The sequence below is a fragment of the Salmo salar genome, chromosome ssa19 (assembly GCF_905237065.1).
Source record: "Salmo salar chromosome ssa19, Ssal_v3.1, whole genome shotgun sequence".
NCBI lineage: Eukaryota > Metazoa > Chordata > Actinopteri > Salmoniformes > Salmonidae > Salmo > Salmo salar.
This window is the reverse complement of record NC_059460.1, coordinates 38,698,735-38,716,968: the sequence shown is the minus strand read 5'-3', so window position 1 is coordinate 38,716,968 and position 18,234 is coordinate 38,698,735. Positions and strand designations below refer to the sequence as shown.

The following is an 18,234-nucleotide window of genomic DNA, read 5'->3' as shown; positions in this document are numbered from 1 at the left end:
ACAGCACCCTATTCCCTACGTAGTGAACTACTTTTGACCAGGACAAGAATATACTCTGGCAAGAGCACTTAAGAAAACACAGTCAGATAAAAATAGAATCCGTCCAGCTGTTTCTAAACTGTTCTCTTTCAAGCAATGCAATACGGGTGTATTATTGAGTGAGATCATGCCAATCAGTATCTAGTCTGTTGTCCAAAAGGCTTGTGTGTGTGTGTGTGTGTGTGTGTGTGTGTGTGTGTGTGTGTGTGTGCTCTCCAGTACAGTAACTACATTGATCTCAACTGTGGAACTAAGGATTGGCCTGTTAATGTTGAAAACACATCACTCTGACATGCATCATCAGAGCTTTCGCGTTCAAACACCTTAAAACTACAAATAACATGGAGGCACGCTTCAAAACACACTACAACTACAAATAACATGGAGGTACGCTTCAAAACACACTACAACTACAAATAACAGAGGTACGCTTCAAAACACACTACAACTACAAATAACATGGCGGTACGCTTCAAAACACCCTACAACTACAAACAACATGGAGGTACGCTTCAAAACACACTACAACTACAAATACCATGGAGGCACGCTTCAAAACACCCTACAACTACAAATAACATGGAGGTACGCTTCAAAACACACTACAACTACAAATAACATGGAGGTACGCTTCAAAACACCTTAAAACTACAAATAACATGGAGGTACGCTTCAAAACACACTACAACTACAAATACCATGGAGGCACGCTTCAAAACAAACTCCTGGTTGGTCTTTCGATTTATTATGCTTTATATGAATAAAAGGAACATTTGTCATTTTTTTTATGCCAGGTTCGACTCCCAGTTCACAATATCAAAAGGTGCAGAGTAAGAGAGTTTATTCAGAGTTATTGGTCATTACCGCACGGTCAGGCCGGCCATTACCGCACGGTCAGGCCGGTCATTACCGCACGGTCAGGCCGGTCATTACGGCAGGGTCAGGCCGGTCATTACGGCAGGGTCAGGCCGGTCATTACGGCAGGGTCAGGCCGGCCATTACGGCAGGGTCAGGCCGGCCATAACGACAGGGTCAGGCCGGCCATAACGACACGGTCAGGCCGGCCATAACCACACGGTCAGGCCGGCCATAACCACACGGTCAGGCCGGCCATAACCACACGGTCAGGCCGGCCATAACCACACGGTCAGGCCGGCCATAACCACACGGTCAGGCCGGCCATAACCACACGGTCAGGCCGGCCATAACCACACGGTCAGGCCGGCCATAACCACACGGTCAGGCCGGCCATAACCACACGGTCAGGCCGGCCATAACCACACGGTCAGGCTGGTCATTACGACACGGTCAGGCTGGTCATTACGACATGGTCAGGCTGGTCATTATCATATGGTCAGGTTCACTCAAAAGGTTAGGAAAACTATGCTGATTTACATGTCACTCATAGGTCAGGATTTGGAACGTCCCCCCCCACTCCCACCCAGCTAGAAAACACGATTGACTGATTTACTGATACTCACTGGTAGCCATCTTCTCTGATGGACAAGGAGGTATCCCATGGCTCACAGCCCAGTCATGTGCTCCTCGACCCACTAGAAAGCTTAAGGGATAAAGGACAATAGCGATGGAAGAAATTCTTCACACAGTTAAATCACACCTCTATCTCTTGCCCCGTTGGATATTTTTTTCTCAGTCAGTTCAGATATCCTTTTCACCATTATTCCCTTGTGAGTTAGTGTGTCACTGCTGTTCCAGTGATTGTTACAGTCTCTGGGTTACATTCAGTTCCACAAAGTAAAGCTGTGAAAGGTAAGACAAAATACTGGACAAGTAAATTGTGTTTTAAAAAAGAGATGTTTACCAGGGTGGTATTCGTCCGGCTGACAGTTTTCCTTTCTGGGCTTCACTCAGTAACCTGTTGGCCACCAGCACTGGGTTGTTTATACCTGCACGGGAAACAGAAAGGTTGTGAATCAGGGGGTTACATAGGGCCCTGTCTCCAATGACATGGTTAATACACATGTTCACTCAGCTGTTCTTATAAACCAAGAAATCAGCAGGAAGTAGTTCAGGCGGCAGGAAGCCTAGTGGTTAGAGCGTTGGGCCAGTAACCGAAAGGTTGCTAGCTCGAACTGACAGGGTAAAACAAATCTGTCGTTCTACCCCTAAACAAGGCAGTTAACCCACTGTTCCCAGGCCATCATTGTAAATAAGAATTTGTTCTTAACTCACTTGCCTAGCTAAAGAAAGAAATAACACACATGGAATCACGTAGTAACCAGTGTTAAATCAAAATATTTTTTAGATTTGAGATTCTTCAAAGTAACTACCCTTTGCCTTGATGACAGCTTTGCACGCTCTTGGCATTCTCTCACCTAGCTTCATGAGGAATGCTCTTCCAACAGTAATGAAGGAGTTCCCACATATGCTGAGCACTTGTTGGCTGCTTTTCTTTCACTCTGCGGTCCAACTCATCCCAAACCATCTCAATTGGGTTGAGGTCAGGTGATTGTGGAGGCCAGGTCATCTGATGCAGCACTCCATCACTCTCCTTCTTGGTCAAATAGACCTTACACAGCCTGGAGGTGTGTTGGGTCATTGTCCTGTTTAAAAACAAATGATTGTCCCACTAAGCCCAAACCAGATGGGATGGCGTATCACTGAAGAATGCTGTGGTAGCCATGCTGGTTAAGTGTGCCTTGAATTCTAAATAAATCGCAGACAGTGTCACCAGCAAAGCACCCCCACACCATAACACCTTCTCCTCCATGCTTCACGGTGGGAACCACACATGCAGAGATCATCCGTTCACCTACTCTGCATCTCACAAAGACACGGCGGTTGAAACTAAAAATCGCAAATTTAGACTCATCAGACCAAAGGACAAATTTCCACCGGTCTAAGGTCCATTTCTCGTGTTTCTTGGCACCAGCAAGTCTCTTCTTCTTATTGGTGTCCTTTAGTAGTGGTTTCTTTGCAGCAATTCGACCATGAAGGCCTGATTCACGGAGTCTCCTCTGAACAGATGATGTTGAGATGTGTCTGTTACTTGAACTCTGTGAAGCAAATATTTGGGCTACAATTCCTGAAGCTGGTAACTCTAATGAACTTATCCAGTGCAGCAGAGGTAACTCTGGGTCTTCCTTTCCTGTGGCAGTCCTCATGAGAGACAGTTTCATCATAGCTGTTGATGGTTTTTGCAACTGCACTTGAAGAAACTTTCAAAGTTCTTAAAATGGACTTATCTTCATGTCTTAAAGTAAAGATGGACTGTCATTTCTCTTTGCTTATTTGAGCTGTTCTTGCCATAATATCGATTTGGTATTTTATCAAATAGGGCTATCTTCTGTATTCCGCCCCTACCTTATCACAACGCGACTGAATGGCTCAAATGCAGGAAAGAAAGAAATGCCACAAATTAACTTTTAACAGGCACACCTGTTAATTGAAATGCATTCCAGGTGACTACCTCATGAAGCTGGTTGAGAGAATGCCAAGAGTGTGCAAAGCTGTCACCAAGGCAAAGGGTGGCTACTTTGAAGAACCTCAAATCTATTTTGATTTGTTTAACCCTTTTTTGGTTACTACATGATTCCATATGTGTTATTTCATAGTTTTGATATCTTCACTATTATTCTACAATGTAGAACATAGTAAAAATCAAGAAAAACCCTTGAATGAGTAGGTGTCCAAACTTTTAACTGGTACTAATTAATTAAATATTTGTTTTTATTCTGTCTGTGTGTATGTATGTATGTATGTATGTATGTATGTATGTATGTATGTATGTATGTATGTATGTATGTATGTATGTATGTATGTATATATATAAAATTACACATACACAGAATTAAAATATAAATGCAACATGTAAAGTGTTGGTACCATGTTTCATGAGCTGAAATAAAAGATAAGCACAAAAAACGTATTTCTCTCAAATTTTGTGCAAAACTTTGTTTACATCCTTGTTAGTGAAAATGTCTCCTTTGCCAAGATAATCCATCCACCTAACAGATGTGGCATATCAAGAAGCTGATTAAACAGCACGATCATTACACATGTGCAACATGTGCTGTGGACAATAAAAGGCCACTATAAAATATACAATTTCGTCACACAACACAATGCCACAGAAGTTGAGGGAGCTTGCAATTGTCATGCTGACTGCAGGAATGTCCACCAGAGCTGTTGCCAGAGAATTGAATGTTCATTTCTCTACCATAAAGCGCCTCCAACGTCGTTTTAGAGACTTTGGCGGTACATCCAACCGGCCTCAAAACCACAGACCAGCACATCAGCTCAGGACCTCCACATCAGGTACTGTTGTGGTCTATGGAGCCAATAAATAGACTGGTACACCTCAGGTACTGTTGTGGTCTATGGAGCCAGTAAATAGACTGGTACACTTCAGGTACTGTTGTGGTATATGGAGCCAGTAAATAGACTGGTACACTTCAGGTACTGTTGTGGTCTATAGAGCCAGTAAATAGACTGGTACACTTCAGGTACTGTTGTTGTCTATAGAGCCAGTAAATAGACTGGTACACTTCAGGTACTGTTGTGGTCTATGGAGTCAATATATAGACTGGTACACTTCAGGTACTGTTGTGGTCTATGCCACTTAGTAGACACTTCTATCCTAAGTTCTTACAAGATAGTGAGTAAATACAACCTTGGCTCATAGACCAGTTTCATAGACCTGTTATAGGATGTGGTTTACAATAGACCTACATAGTGCATTACTACAATGCCCTTATGTGAAACACAGGGCTGGAAAGAACAGAACACAACAGAACAGGCATGTCCAATCTGAGCCAAGAACCTTTCATTTGTCATGTACTAATTAAAAAAATAAAATGGCTGACTGTTACAGCACGCAGGGGAACAAAAAAACGACGGTTGTGTCTTTTTTACCTCAATGTCGAAATGCCTGCTGACGTTTGCCTCTAGTGTGTGTGGTTGTGTGTGGTTGTTCTCAGAACATTGTGAAGTCTATACTCAGGAGACCTGCCTTTGCTGGAGGCCTTATAAAACAATAACTTTTTGGCGCAGGGCAGACTGCTGAAATGTTAATGATGAACACAGTGCAGGACTGGTTACTAGGGTGGCTGAAGCCAATAACATAGTCACTCTTTTAAAGGGGTTGGATTTGTAGATGCAGAACCAGCTATCGAAGAATACACTCCACAAAGCGGAAGAGTTGTTGCAGGTGACTGTACAATGCTTATAGCTGAAGGGTTGGTTCAGGTGACTGTACAATGCTAATAGCTGAAGGGTTGGTTCAGGTGACTGCACAATGCTTATAGCTGAAGGGTTGGTTCAGGTGACTGCACAATGCTTATAGCTGAAGGGTTGGTTCAGGTGACTGCACAATGCTTATAGCTGAAGGGTTGGTTCAGGTGACTGTACAATGCTTACAGCTGAAATTCTACCATACATCCCAACAGGCAGAGCTGGTTGAACTAACGTCAATCTGACGAAATTACAACCAGAATAGAACATATTTTCTAGAAGTTTTGCCTCCTGGGATAGGGCTTTAAATAGTTGCTAGTTACACAAACACTAAGGCATCAGTTGTTGGTCAGTAACCCACCACTAACAGCACCTACAGCTCCATAATGTAGAGACTTCCCATCCATGATGCTGGCGTCACACTCGATCTCCCCAGACAGGTTTAAGTTAGAGCCCATTCCCGCGTTGGTGAACGGAGAATTCTGCGGATGACAAAAAAACATTTAGAAGAATCATGAAATATAGGACATTTAGACACAGAGATATACATTAAGAATCATGATTCAGAGATATATATTAAGAATCATGAAATTTTCAGCAAACTTAACATGTGTAAATATTTGTATGAACATAACAAAACTCATCAACTGAGACATAAACTGAACAAGTTCCACAGACATGTGACTAAGAGAAATGGAATGTGTCCCTGAACAAGGGGGGGGGGCACCAGCTGCATTAAGTACTGCAGTGCATCTCCTCCTCATGGACTGCACCAGATTTGCCAGTTCTTGCTGTGAGATGTTACCCCACTCTTCCACCAAGACACCTGCAAGTTCTCAGACATTTCTGGGGGGAATGGCCCTAGCCCTCACCCTCCGATCCAACAGGTCCCAGACGTGCTCAATAGGATTGAAATCAGGGGTCTTCGCTGGCCATGGCAGAACACTGACATTCCTGTCTTACAGGAAATCACACACAGAACGAGCAGTATGGCTGGTGGCATTGTCATGCTGGAGGGTCATGTGAGGATGAGCCTGCAGGAAGGGTACCACATGAGGGAGGAGGATGTCTTCCCTGTAACGCACACCGTTGAGATTTCCTGCAATGACAACAAGCTCAGCCCGATGATGCTGTGACACACCGCCCCAGACCATGACGGACTCTCCACCTCCAAATCGATCCCGCTCCAGAGTACAGGCCTTGGTGTAACGCTCATTCCTTCAACGATAAACGCGAATCCGACCATCACCCCTGGTGAGACAAAACCGCGACTCGTCAGTGAAGAGCACTTTTTGCCAGTCCTGTCTGGTCCAGCGACGATGGGTTTGTGCCTGTAGGCAACGTTGTTGCCGGTGATGTCTGGTGAGGACCTGTCTTACAACAGGGCTACAAGCCCTCAGTCCAGCCTCTCTCAGCATATTGCAGACAGTCTGAGCACCGATGGAGGGATTGTGCATTCCTTGTGTAACTCGGGCAGTTGTTGTTGCCATCCTGTACCTGTCCCGCAGGTGTGATGTTCAGATGAACCGATCCTGTGCAGGTGTTGTTACACGTGGTCTGCCACTGAGAGGACGATCAGCTGTCCGTCCTGTTTCCCTGTAGCTCTGTCTTAGGCGTCTCACAGTACGGACATTGCAATTTATTGCCCTGGCCAGATCTGCAGTCCTCATGCCTCCTTGCATCATGCCTAAGGCACATTCACGTAGATGAGCAGGGACCCTGGGCATCTTTCTTTTGGTGTTTTTCAGAGTCAGTAGAAAGGCCTCTTTAGTGTCCTAAGTTTTCATAACTGTGACCTTAATTGCCTACCATTTGTAAGCTGTTAGTGTCTTAACAACCATACCACAGGTACATGTTCATTAATCGTTTATGGTTCATTGAACAAGCATGGGAAACCGTGTTTAAACCCTTTACAATGAAGATCTGTGAAGTTATTTGGATTTTTACAAATTATCTTTGAAAGACAGGGTCCTGAAAAAGGGACATTTCTTTTTTTTTTGCTGAGTTTACATTAAGAATCATGAAATATAGGACATTTAGACACAGATATACATTCTCATATAGATTTGAGTGAAAGGAATTAAACTAGGGCCTACTTCCTTCAGCCAGTAGGACTAAGTAGCTGTGATCTAAACATAGATGTTATGTCACACATCACGTTGTAAGGATCCTAAGTGTCCTTCAGTCCATTAAAAACTCACTCTGTGATATGTATGTTTTTAGAATTCAGGAGTAGGCCTTTAAAGGCATCTGTGGTCTGATTCAACGTGCGTGTCTGTACTCTTATTCAGTGTGTGATAGGGCTGGGCCTTCTTTTTTATAGCCAATTTTTTCACTAAAATCAGTTTTGTTGTACAAATACACCACAATTCAAACAGTCAGCAAAAATCGAATGAATTCAGGGCTTGTGAAATTACACCAAATGTACAGTGCATTAGGAAAACGACAAAGCAAAAAAACAGGTTTTTAGAAATGTTTGTAAATGTATTACAAATAAAAAACAGAAATATCACATTAACATAAGTACCCTTTACTCAGTACTTTGTTGAAGCACCTTTGGCAGCGATTACAGCCTTGAGTCTTTTGGGGTATGATGCTACAAGCTTGGCACACCTGTATTTGGGCAGTTTCTACCATTCTTCTCTGCAGATCCTCTCAAGCTCTGTCAGGTTGGATGGGGAGTGTTGCTGCACAGCTGTTTTCAGGTCTCTCCAGAGATATTAGATCGGGATCAAGTCTGGGCTCTGGCTGGGCCACTCAAGGACATTCAGAGACTTGTCCCGAAGCCACTCCTGCATTGGCTTAGCTGTGTACTTAGGACCGTTGTCCTGTTGGAAGGTGAACCTTTGCCCCAGTCTGAGGTCCTGAGCGCTCTGGAGCAGGTTTTCATCAAGGATCTCTCTGTACGTAGTTCCATTCATCTTTCCCTCGATCCTGACTAGTCTCTGCTGCTGAAATACATCCCCACAGTATGATGCTGCCATCACCATGCTTTACCATGGCATTCAGGCCAAAGAGTTCAATCTTGGTTTCATCAGACCAGAGAGTCCTTGAGGTGCCTTTTGGCAAACTCCAAGTGGGCTGTCATGTGCCTTTTACTGAGGAGTGGCTTCCGTCTGACTACTCTACCATAAAGGCCTGATTGGTGGAGTGCTGCAGAGATGGTTGTCCTTCTGAAAGGTTCTCCCATCTCCACAGAGGAACTCTGGAGCTCTGTCAGAATGACCATCGGGTTCTTGGTCACCTCCCTGACCAAGGCCCTTCTCCCCCGATTGCTCAGTTTGGCCGGGCGGCCAGCTCTAGGAAGAGTCTTAAGTGGTTCCAGAATCTTCCATTTACAAATGATGGAGGTTTCTGTGTTCTTGGGGGGCCTTCAATGCAGCAAACATTTTTTAGTACTCTTCCCCAGATCTGTGCCTCGACACAATCCTGTCTCTGAGCTCTTGCGGACAATTCCTTCGACCTCATGGCTTGGTTTTTGCTCTAACATGCACTGTCAACTGTGGGACCTTAAAAAGACAGGTGTGTACCTTTACAAATCATGTCCAAACAACTGAATTTACCACAGGTGGACTCAATCAAGTTGTAGAAACATCTCAAGGATGATCAATGGAAACAGGATGCACCTGAGCTCAATTTGGAGTCTCAAAGCAAAGGGTCTGAAAACGTATGTAAATACATTTCTAAAAACCTGTTTTCGTTTTGTCATTATGGGGTATTGTGTGCATATTTTATTTATTTATTTAACTATGCAAGTCAGTTTAGAACAAATTCGTATTAAACAATGACGGTACCCCCCAAAAAAGATTGATGAGAATAAGGCTGTAATGTAACAAAATGTGGAACAAGCAGAGGGGTCTGTATACTTTATGAATACACTATAAGTCTTCCACAACCATAAAACCCAATATCAATATAGTTTATTAACCTGCTTTTTTTGCAATAATCAGTCATCTGGCTTTCAAGTCTGTCCACGAAAATGCCCTTTTTGTTACAAATTTAACCAGAGCCATGCATAACGATGAAGTGTTACAAAACACAACCTTTTGTCTGTCTCCAACTGTTTAAACAGAATGCTAGCCTGTCCACTTTGTTGAGATGTTGAAATCAAGTAGCCTACCTTATTTATCAGAATGAGAATGAGTTGCCAATTCCTTATATAAATTGTGCTTGATACTTATTACACATTATAAAAAAACAGACTAGACAGCTAGTATAACAGTCTGGTTACAATGCTGCTAGTGGTACGTTGTTTTATAAAACACAGACTAGACAGCTAGTATAACAGTCTGGTTACAATGCTGCTAGTGGTACGTTGTTTTATAAAACACAGACTAGACAGCTAGTATAACAGTCTGGTTACAATGCTGCTAGTGGTACGTTGTATTATAAAACACAGACTAGACAGCTAGTATAACAGTCTGGTTACAATGCTGCTAGTGGTACGTTGTATTATAAAACACAGACTAGACAGCTAGTATAACAGTCTGGTTACAATGCTGCTAGTGGTACGTTGTATTATAAAACACAGACTAGACAGCTAGTATAACAGTCTGGTTACAATGCTGCTAGTGGTACGTTGTTTTATAAAACACAGACTAGACAGCTAGTATAACAGTCTGGTTACAATGCTGCTAGTGGTACGTTGTATTATAAAACACAGACTAGACAGCTAGTATAACAGTCTGGTTACAATGCTGCTAGTGGTACGTTGTTTTATAAAACACAGACTAGACAGCTAGTATAACAGTCTGGCTACAATGCTGCTAGTGGTACCTGGTACCGTAATGACTCGCACGACAAGTTGAGCTTTAATTTTCCAGAATCGTTCTTTGTTGATATTCCTGTTTTAGAATTGTCTGCATTAAATCGCAATTTGAGTATTTGAGAAATAAAACGGGTTACCATTAGAAAGGTTAACTTCTCCTCTATCACAGTAAAATAATGTCTCAATGTGTTTCAGTGGCCATATGATCGATTCTATTGGACCAAACTTCAAAATGCAAATAGCGAGTTGAAACCTCTTGTCAGAGAGGTAGAGGTGATATCTCATCTTTGTGGCGGGGGGAGGGGCTTGGTGTACATGTGTAAGTGGGAAGATACACACGGCCCTAATGTGCTATAGAACACGTCCAGTCATTACACACGGCCCTAATGTGTTATAGAACACGTCCAGTCGTTACACACGGCCCTAATGTGCTATAGAACACGTCCAGTCGTTACACACGGCCCTAATGTGTTATAGAACACGTCCAGTCATTACACACGGCCCTAATGTGTTATAGAACACGTCCAGTCGTTACACACGGCCCTAATGTGTTATAGAACACGTCCAGTCATTACACACAGCCCTAATGTGTTATAGAACACGTCCAGTCGTTACACACGGCCCTAATGTGTTATAGAACACGTCCAGTCATTACACACAGCCCTAATGTGTTATAGAACACGTCCAGTCGTTACACACGGCCCTAATGTGTTATAGAACACGTCCAGTCATTACACACGGCCCTAATGTGTTATAGAACACGTCCAGTCGTTACACACAGCCCTAATGTGTTATAGAACACGTCCAGTCGTTACACACAGCCCTAATGTGTTATAGAACACGTCCAGTCGTTACACACGGCCCTAATGTGTTATAGAACACGTCCAGTCGTTACACACGGCCCTAATGTGTTATAGAACACGTCCAGTCGTTACACACGGCCCTAATGTGTTATAGAACACGTCCAGTCATTACACACGGCCCTAATGTGTTATAGAACACGTCCAGTCGTTACACACGGCCCTAATGTGTTATAGAACACGTCCAGTCATTACACACAGCCCTAATGTGTTATAGAACACGTCCAGTCGTTACACACGGCCCTAATGTGTTATAGAACACGTCCAGTCATTACACACGGCCCTAATGTGTTATAGAACACGTCCAGTCATTACACACGGCCCTAATGTGTTATAGAACACGTCCAGTCATTACACACAGCCCTAATGTGTTATAGAACACGTCCAGTCGTTACACACGGCCCTAATGTGTTATAGAACACATCCAGTCATTACACACAGCCCTAATGTGTTATAGAACACGTCCAGTCGTTACACACGGCCCTAATGTGTTATAGAACACATCCAGTCATTACACACGGCCCTAATGTGCTATAGAACACGTCCAGTCGTTACACACGGCCCTAATGTGCTATAGAACACGTCCAGTCATTACACACGGCCCTAATGTGTTATAGAACACGTCCAGTCGTTACACACGGCCCTAATGTGTTATAGAACACGTCCAGTCATTACACACGGCCCTAATGTGTTATAGAACACGTCCAGTCGTTACACACGGCCCTAATGTGTTATAGAACACGTCCAGTCGTTACACACAGCCCTAATGTGTTATAGAACACGTCCAGTCATTACACACGGCCCTAATGTGTTATAGAACACGTCCAGTCGTTACACACGGCCCTAATGTGTTATAGAACACGTCCAGTCGTTACACACGGCCCTAATGTGTTATAGAACACGTCCAGTCATTACACACAGCCCTAATGTGTTATAGAACACGTCCAGTCATTACACACAGCCCTAATGTGTTATAGAACACGTCCAGTCGTTACACACGGCCCTAATGTGTTATAGAACACATCCAGTCATTACACACGGCCCTAATGTGCTATAGAACACGTCCAGTCGTTACACACGGCCCTAATGTGCTATAGAACACGTCCAGTCATTACACACGGCCCTAATGTGTTATAGAACACGTCCAGTCGTTACACACGGCCCTAATGTGTTATAGAACACGTCCAGTCGTTACACACGGCCCTAATGTGTTATAGAACACGTCCAGTCATTACACACGGCCCTAATGTGTTATAGAACACGTCCAGTCATTACACACAGCCCTAATGTGTTATAGAACACGTCCAGTCGTTACACACGGCCCTAATGTGTTATAGAACACGTCCAGTCATTACACACAGCCCTAATGTGTTATAGAACACGTCCAGTCGTTACACACGGCCCTAATGTGTTATAGAACACATCCAGTCATTACACACGGCCCTAATGTGTTATAGAACACGTCCAGTCGTTACACACGGCCCTAATGTGTTATAGAACACGTCCAGTCATTACACACGGCCCTAATGTGTTATAGAACACGTCCAGTCATTACACACAGCCCTAATGTGTTATAGAACACGTCCAGTCATTACACACGGCCCTAATGTGTTATAGAACACGTCCAGTCGTTACACACGGCCCTAATGTGTTATAGAACACGTCCAGTCGTTACACACGGCCCTAATGTGTTATAGAACACGTCCAGTCATTACACACGGCCCTAATGTGTTATAGAACACGTCCAGTCATTACACACGGCCCTAATGTGTTATAGAACACGTCCAGTCGTTACACACAGCCCTAATGTGTTATAGAACACGTCCAGTCATTACACACAGCCCTAATGTGTTATAGAACACGTCCAGTCGTTACACACGGCCCTAATGTGTTATAGAACACATCCAGTCATTACACACGGCCCTAATGTGCTATAGAACACGTCCAGTCGTTACACACGGCCCTAATGTGCTATAGAACACGTCCAGTCATTACACACGGCCCTAATGTGTTATAGAACACGTCCAGTCGTTACACACGGCCCTAATGTGTTATAGAACACGTCCAGTCATTACACACGGCCCTAATGTGTTATAGAACACGTCCAGTCATTACACACAGCCCTAATGTGTTATAGAACACGTCCAGTCATTACACACGGCCCTAATGTGTTATAGAACACGTCCAGTCATTACTCACGGCCCTAATGTGTTATAGAACACGTCCAGTCGTTACACACAGCCCTAATGTGTTATAGAACACGTCCAGTCATTACACACGGCCCTAATGTGTTATAGAACACGTCCAGTCGTTACACACGGCCCTAATGTGTTATAGAACACGTCCAGTCATTACACACGGCCCTAATGTGTTATAGAACACATCCAGTCATTACACACGGCCCTAATGTGTTATAGAACACGTCCAGTCGTTACACACGGCCCTAATGTGTTATAGAACACGTCCAGTCATTACACACGGCCCTAATGTGTTATAGAACACGTCCAGTCGTTACACACGGCCCTAATGTGTTATAGAACACGTCCAGTCATTACACACGGCCCTAATGTGTTATAGAACACGTCCAGTCGTTACACACGGCCCTAATGTGTTATAGAACACATCCAGTCATTACACACGGCCCTAATGTGTTATAGAACACTTCCAGTCATTACACACGGCCCTAATGTGTTATAGAACACGTTTAAATCATCTCTGGTTCCAAGATAACCAACATCCTGAAGCTGAACTAGGTCTGCGGTCACACACACACACACACACACACACACACACACTAACCTCAAGCTCAACAAGGGCTGCGGTCACAGCGTCCACTGCCAGAGCACCGGCTTTCAGTCTGTCCACAGCCTAAAAGAGAGAAACAGAGAGACGTCAAGTTATAGGTAGGACAGTTTACAGTCGTCGTGTTCGTGAGGCACGCAACAGAAGAAAAGGCACTGAAACAGGCAGAGTCTATCTGGACTAATTCACTGTTGTCCGTTGCATGCCCTAATGAACAAGACCCATGATGCAACAGGGTAAGAGAAACACAAACTCTCTCCTTGCTGATTTAACACCAACAAATCATAGGGATCACTCAACACTACAGAGACAGCATTTACCTACTGTATCACCCAACACTACAGAGACAGTATCACCCAACACTACAGAGACAGCATTTACCTATTGTATCACTCAACACTACAGAGACAGCATTTACCTACTGTATCACCCAACACTACAGAGACAGTATCACCCAACACTACAGAGACAGTATCACTGTATCACCCAACACTACAGAGACAGCATTTACCTACTGTATCACTCAACACTAGAGAGACAGCATTTACCTACTGTATCACCCAACACTACAGAGACAGTATCACTGTATCACCCAACACTACAGAGACAGCATTTACCTATTGTATCACTCAACACTACAGAGACAGCATTTACCTACTGTATCACTCAACACTACAGAGACAGCATTTACCTACTGTATCACTCAACACTACAGAGACAGCATTTACCTACTGTATCACTCAACACTACAGCGACAGCATTTACCTACTGTATCACTCAACACTACAGAGACAGCATTTACCTACTGTATCACTCAACACTACAGAGACAATACAGACATTACAGAGAGAGACGGTACAGAGACGATATAGAGACGGTGACGGTACAGAGACGGTACAGAGACGGTACAGAGAGTGACGGTACAGAGACGGTACAGAGACGGTGACGGTACAGAGACGGTACAGAGACGGTACAGAGATGGTGACGGTACAGAGACGGTACAGAGACGGTACAGAGACGGTACAGAGACGGTACAGAGACGGTACAGAGACGGTGACGGTACAGAGACGGTACAGAGACGGTGACGGTACAGAGACGGTACAGAGACGGTACAGAGACGGTACAGAGACAGTGACGGTACAGAGACGGTACAGAGACGGTGACGGTACAGAGACGGTACAGAGACGGTACAGAGACGGTACAGAGACGGTGACGGTACAGAGACGGTGACGGTACAGAGACGGTACAGAGACAGAGACGGTACAGAGACGGTACAGAGACAGTGACGGTACAGAGACGGTGACGGTACAGAGACGGTACAGAGACAGTGACGGTACAGAGACGGTGACGGTACAGAGACGGTACAGAGACAGTGACGGTACAGAGACGGTACCGAGACGGTACAGAGACGGTACAGAGACGGTGACAGTACAGAGACGGTGACGGTACAGAGACGGTGACGGTACAGAGACGGTGACGGTACAGAGACGGTGACGGTACAGAGACGGTGACGGTACAGAGACTGAACAGAGACGGTGATGGTACAGAGACAGTGACGGTACAGAGACGGTAAAGAGAGAGACGGTACAAAGACAGAGATGGTACAGAGACAGAGACGGCACAGAGATAACAGAGAGAGACGGTACAGAGACAGTACAGAGACAGTAGAGAAAGTATACAGACAGCACAGAGACAGTGGAGACTGTACAGAGACGGTACAGAGACAGAGATGGTACAGAGACAGTAGAGACAACACGGAGACCGTAGAGCCTGCACAGAGACGGCACAGAGACCGTAGAGCCAGCACAGAGACAGCACAGAGACTGAGACAGCACAGAGACAGCGCAGAGACAGAGACAGCGCAGAGACAGAGACAGCGCAGAGACAGAGACAGCGCAGAGACAGAGACAGCGCAGAGACAGAGACAGCGCAGAGACAGAGACAGCGCAGAGACAGCACACAGAGAGACAGCACATAGACAGCATAGAGACAGACAGTAGGGACAGCACAGAGACAGGGCAGAGACAGTACACAAAGAGACAGAACTGAGACAGAATATAGACAGAGACAGTAGACAACATAGACAAAGAGACAGTAGGGACATCACAGAGACAGCGGCAGCACAGAGAGACAGCACAGAGAAAGTACATAGACAGTAGAGACAGAGACAGTAGAGACAGAGACAGCATATAGACAGAGACAGTACAGAGAGATGACAGAGACTTGGACAGACAGCCATGTTCCCCGTGGACATCTGTAGCTGCTCTAATCTGATAAAGGTGGACTATTAAATAATAGTAGAGATTTTCTGCTGTACAAAGTTGAAACAGAAAGTGCGGAACATTACATTACAGCGTGTAGTTTCCTCTGGCCAGCTGAGACTGACGATGGCGTGTTATCAACACATAACTCACATTCCCTGGCACACACCGCCTCACACAGACTCCTCTCTGAAGACAGAGAGGTACGTTCCAAATGGTCAAAAGTAGCGCACTACTATAGGGTGCTAGATCCCTCCCTGTCATCCTGATCTGAACAGTACCACAGCACTGTAGTCTCAGGCTGCATCTCAATACTCTAGTGCAGCTTCCTCTCGTCTCCTTTTCCTGCACTGATGCAGGAAGCACTGGACAAGTCAAAGCAAACGGGCAAAACAAACTCACTCTCTGGCAAGCTCTCTTGCAAACATGCTTGTATTCCTTGGCTTTGGACTCAGAATGGTATCCTGCTCCTGAAAAAAAACACAAAGAAGTGAAAAGAAGGGATGTCATGAAAAAAGGGTTGCTAGAAAATTCATCAGTAAAGACAGTGTATTGTTTCATCAGCTGATGACATCATCCTACAACCATTTTGTTTGTCTGTCTTTCCCGGTCTGCATAGTCAGTGGCCATGTCCGAATACACAGACTTGTGTTGTAAATAGGTTCATTGTTTTTTTTTGGGGGGGGGTATAGGAAAATATGTTTTATGCGGAATTTTGAAAATGTAAATGCCAGGATGTCATACTCATTTCTGCACACTATTGAGGAAGAGAAGAGTATTTTCACCCACACCCACGTGTGTTCAACAACTGCTGATAAGCAGAATAGGGGACGCACTCTGCAAAAAAAATGTTTTTTTATTTTTTATTTTATTTATTTTTACAAATGGCGGGAAACAAGCTATCTAATCTAAGCGTGATTAAAGTAGTAGGTAAAAAGACAGATGTCTGCCACAGTAATGCTCCAGAAGTGATAACAGATTCAATATATAGACAGTCAATATCACATGTAACTGAATGTCATCTCAAAGGACACCTTATAAATAGCACAGAAAAATCAGACAACTAAAGGTAGTGGTAGGAATACCAACCTGCATGCACCAACACAAAGCCAACAGCATTCCCCTTGTCATTTCTGTCTGTAGTAGGCTCCTGTGGTGTGACTGTGGACCAGGAGTCAGGTAAGGGAGGAGGGAGTTGTTGCTCTTCAGCACAGTTCAGTGGAGTCTCCATAACCCCACCAGCACACCTCCACATGCATCATGGACCATTGGCCCCAGGTAACACTGGCATCTTGACTCTCTCACCTGGGAGGAAAGAACATAAAAGGGAGATGTCATTTGTCCTACTTGGGATGGTGGCTAAAGCACCTGTGTACCACAATTGATAAACGAGATGTATTTGCAAATGCCTATACGCAGTGTCAACAGTCATCTGCTGAACATGATGTTAACAGTATGTGAATTGGACTGTCCTTTGACAGTCTGGATAAGTAGGTGCAGACACTAAAGGCGCACAATATAATTTCCAGGGGGAAAAGCTCATCACACAAATCAACTGAGTGGGACACACCGTTGCTGCTGGGTTGTTTGACTGAGACGGGTTTCCTCCCACAATGTAAACAATGTGATTTCCCGAGACTAGACAGCTTGATCATTCAGGCTGGCATGCCATTGTAGGCATTAGCTAGCTGGCTAGTCTGTTTGGAAGCTAGTTAGCCTTTAACATCTAGGTTATTTTCGGAACAAATTGGTTTAAAAATAAGAGTGGCTAACTAACGATAGAGCCTAGCATGTGTCTCTTGGTGCGTAGTTACAGCGTGCAAATATTCGCTGACATCTTAACGTTTTGCGACAACTGAGCAAGCTAACTAGCTACATAGCATAGCATTCACATTTCGAAGACTCGACTGTAAAACGTATTTGTGCACGAATCTGCTAACTAGCTGCCACACTAGTACAGACCCGGTACGTGTTCTTATGTTTATGTGAAAACTTACTTTACTATTAAAAACTTTGCAAGTTGAAAGTACTGTGGCTGCGGCTCTGCAGCGAAATACCTTCCGGGTTCAAGTGTACGTCACATGACGTAAATGTGCGCGTCCAAAACATTATTGCCACGTTCAAATACTAGTCGGCATTAGGAAACACGGTAATTTTCAACTTATTGTAACTGTTTATAGTTATACAATTGCCGCTTTAAACCAGTTGGCAATTCAGAAATGTCTGCGTTTACTCGTTCCGACTAGACTGGAACGAGGCATATCTCACGAGTTTTACACTGAACATAAATATAAACGTAATATTTAGTGCT

General features: G+C 44.3%; 1 protein-coding gene across 2 annotated transcripts in view; it reads right to left on the bottom strand.

The window, feature by feature from the left end:
- The window catches only part of tasp1 (taspase, threonine aspartase, 1), a 31,343-nt gene extending 13,323 nt beyond the window's left edge, over positions 1–18,020 (bottom strand). For both annotated transcript variants that reach the window (XM_045702288.1, XM_045702289.1), the window contains exons 1-7: positions 17,921–18,020; positions 17,013–17,228; positions 16,326–16,393; positions 13,660–13,728; positions 5,594–5,714; positions 1,862–1,946; positions 1,521–1,600 (exon numbers count right to left, since the gene is read on the bottom strand). In XM_045702288.1, the coding sequence (XP_045558244.1) occupies positions 1,521–1,600; positions 1,862–1,946; positions 5,594–5,714; positions 13,660–13,728; positions 16,326–16,393; positions 17,013–17,178 (589 nt within the window). In that variant the 5' untranslated portion in view covers positions 17,179–17,228; positions 17,921–18,020. The remainder of the gene's footprint in view (positions 1–1,520; positions 1,601–1,861; positions 1,947–5,593; positions 5,715–13,659; positions 13,729–16,325; positions 16,394–17,012; positions 17,229–17,920) is intronic.
- Positions 18,021–18,234: the final 214 nt, after the last annotated feature.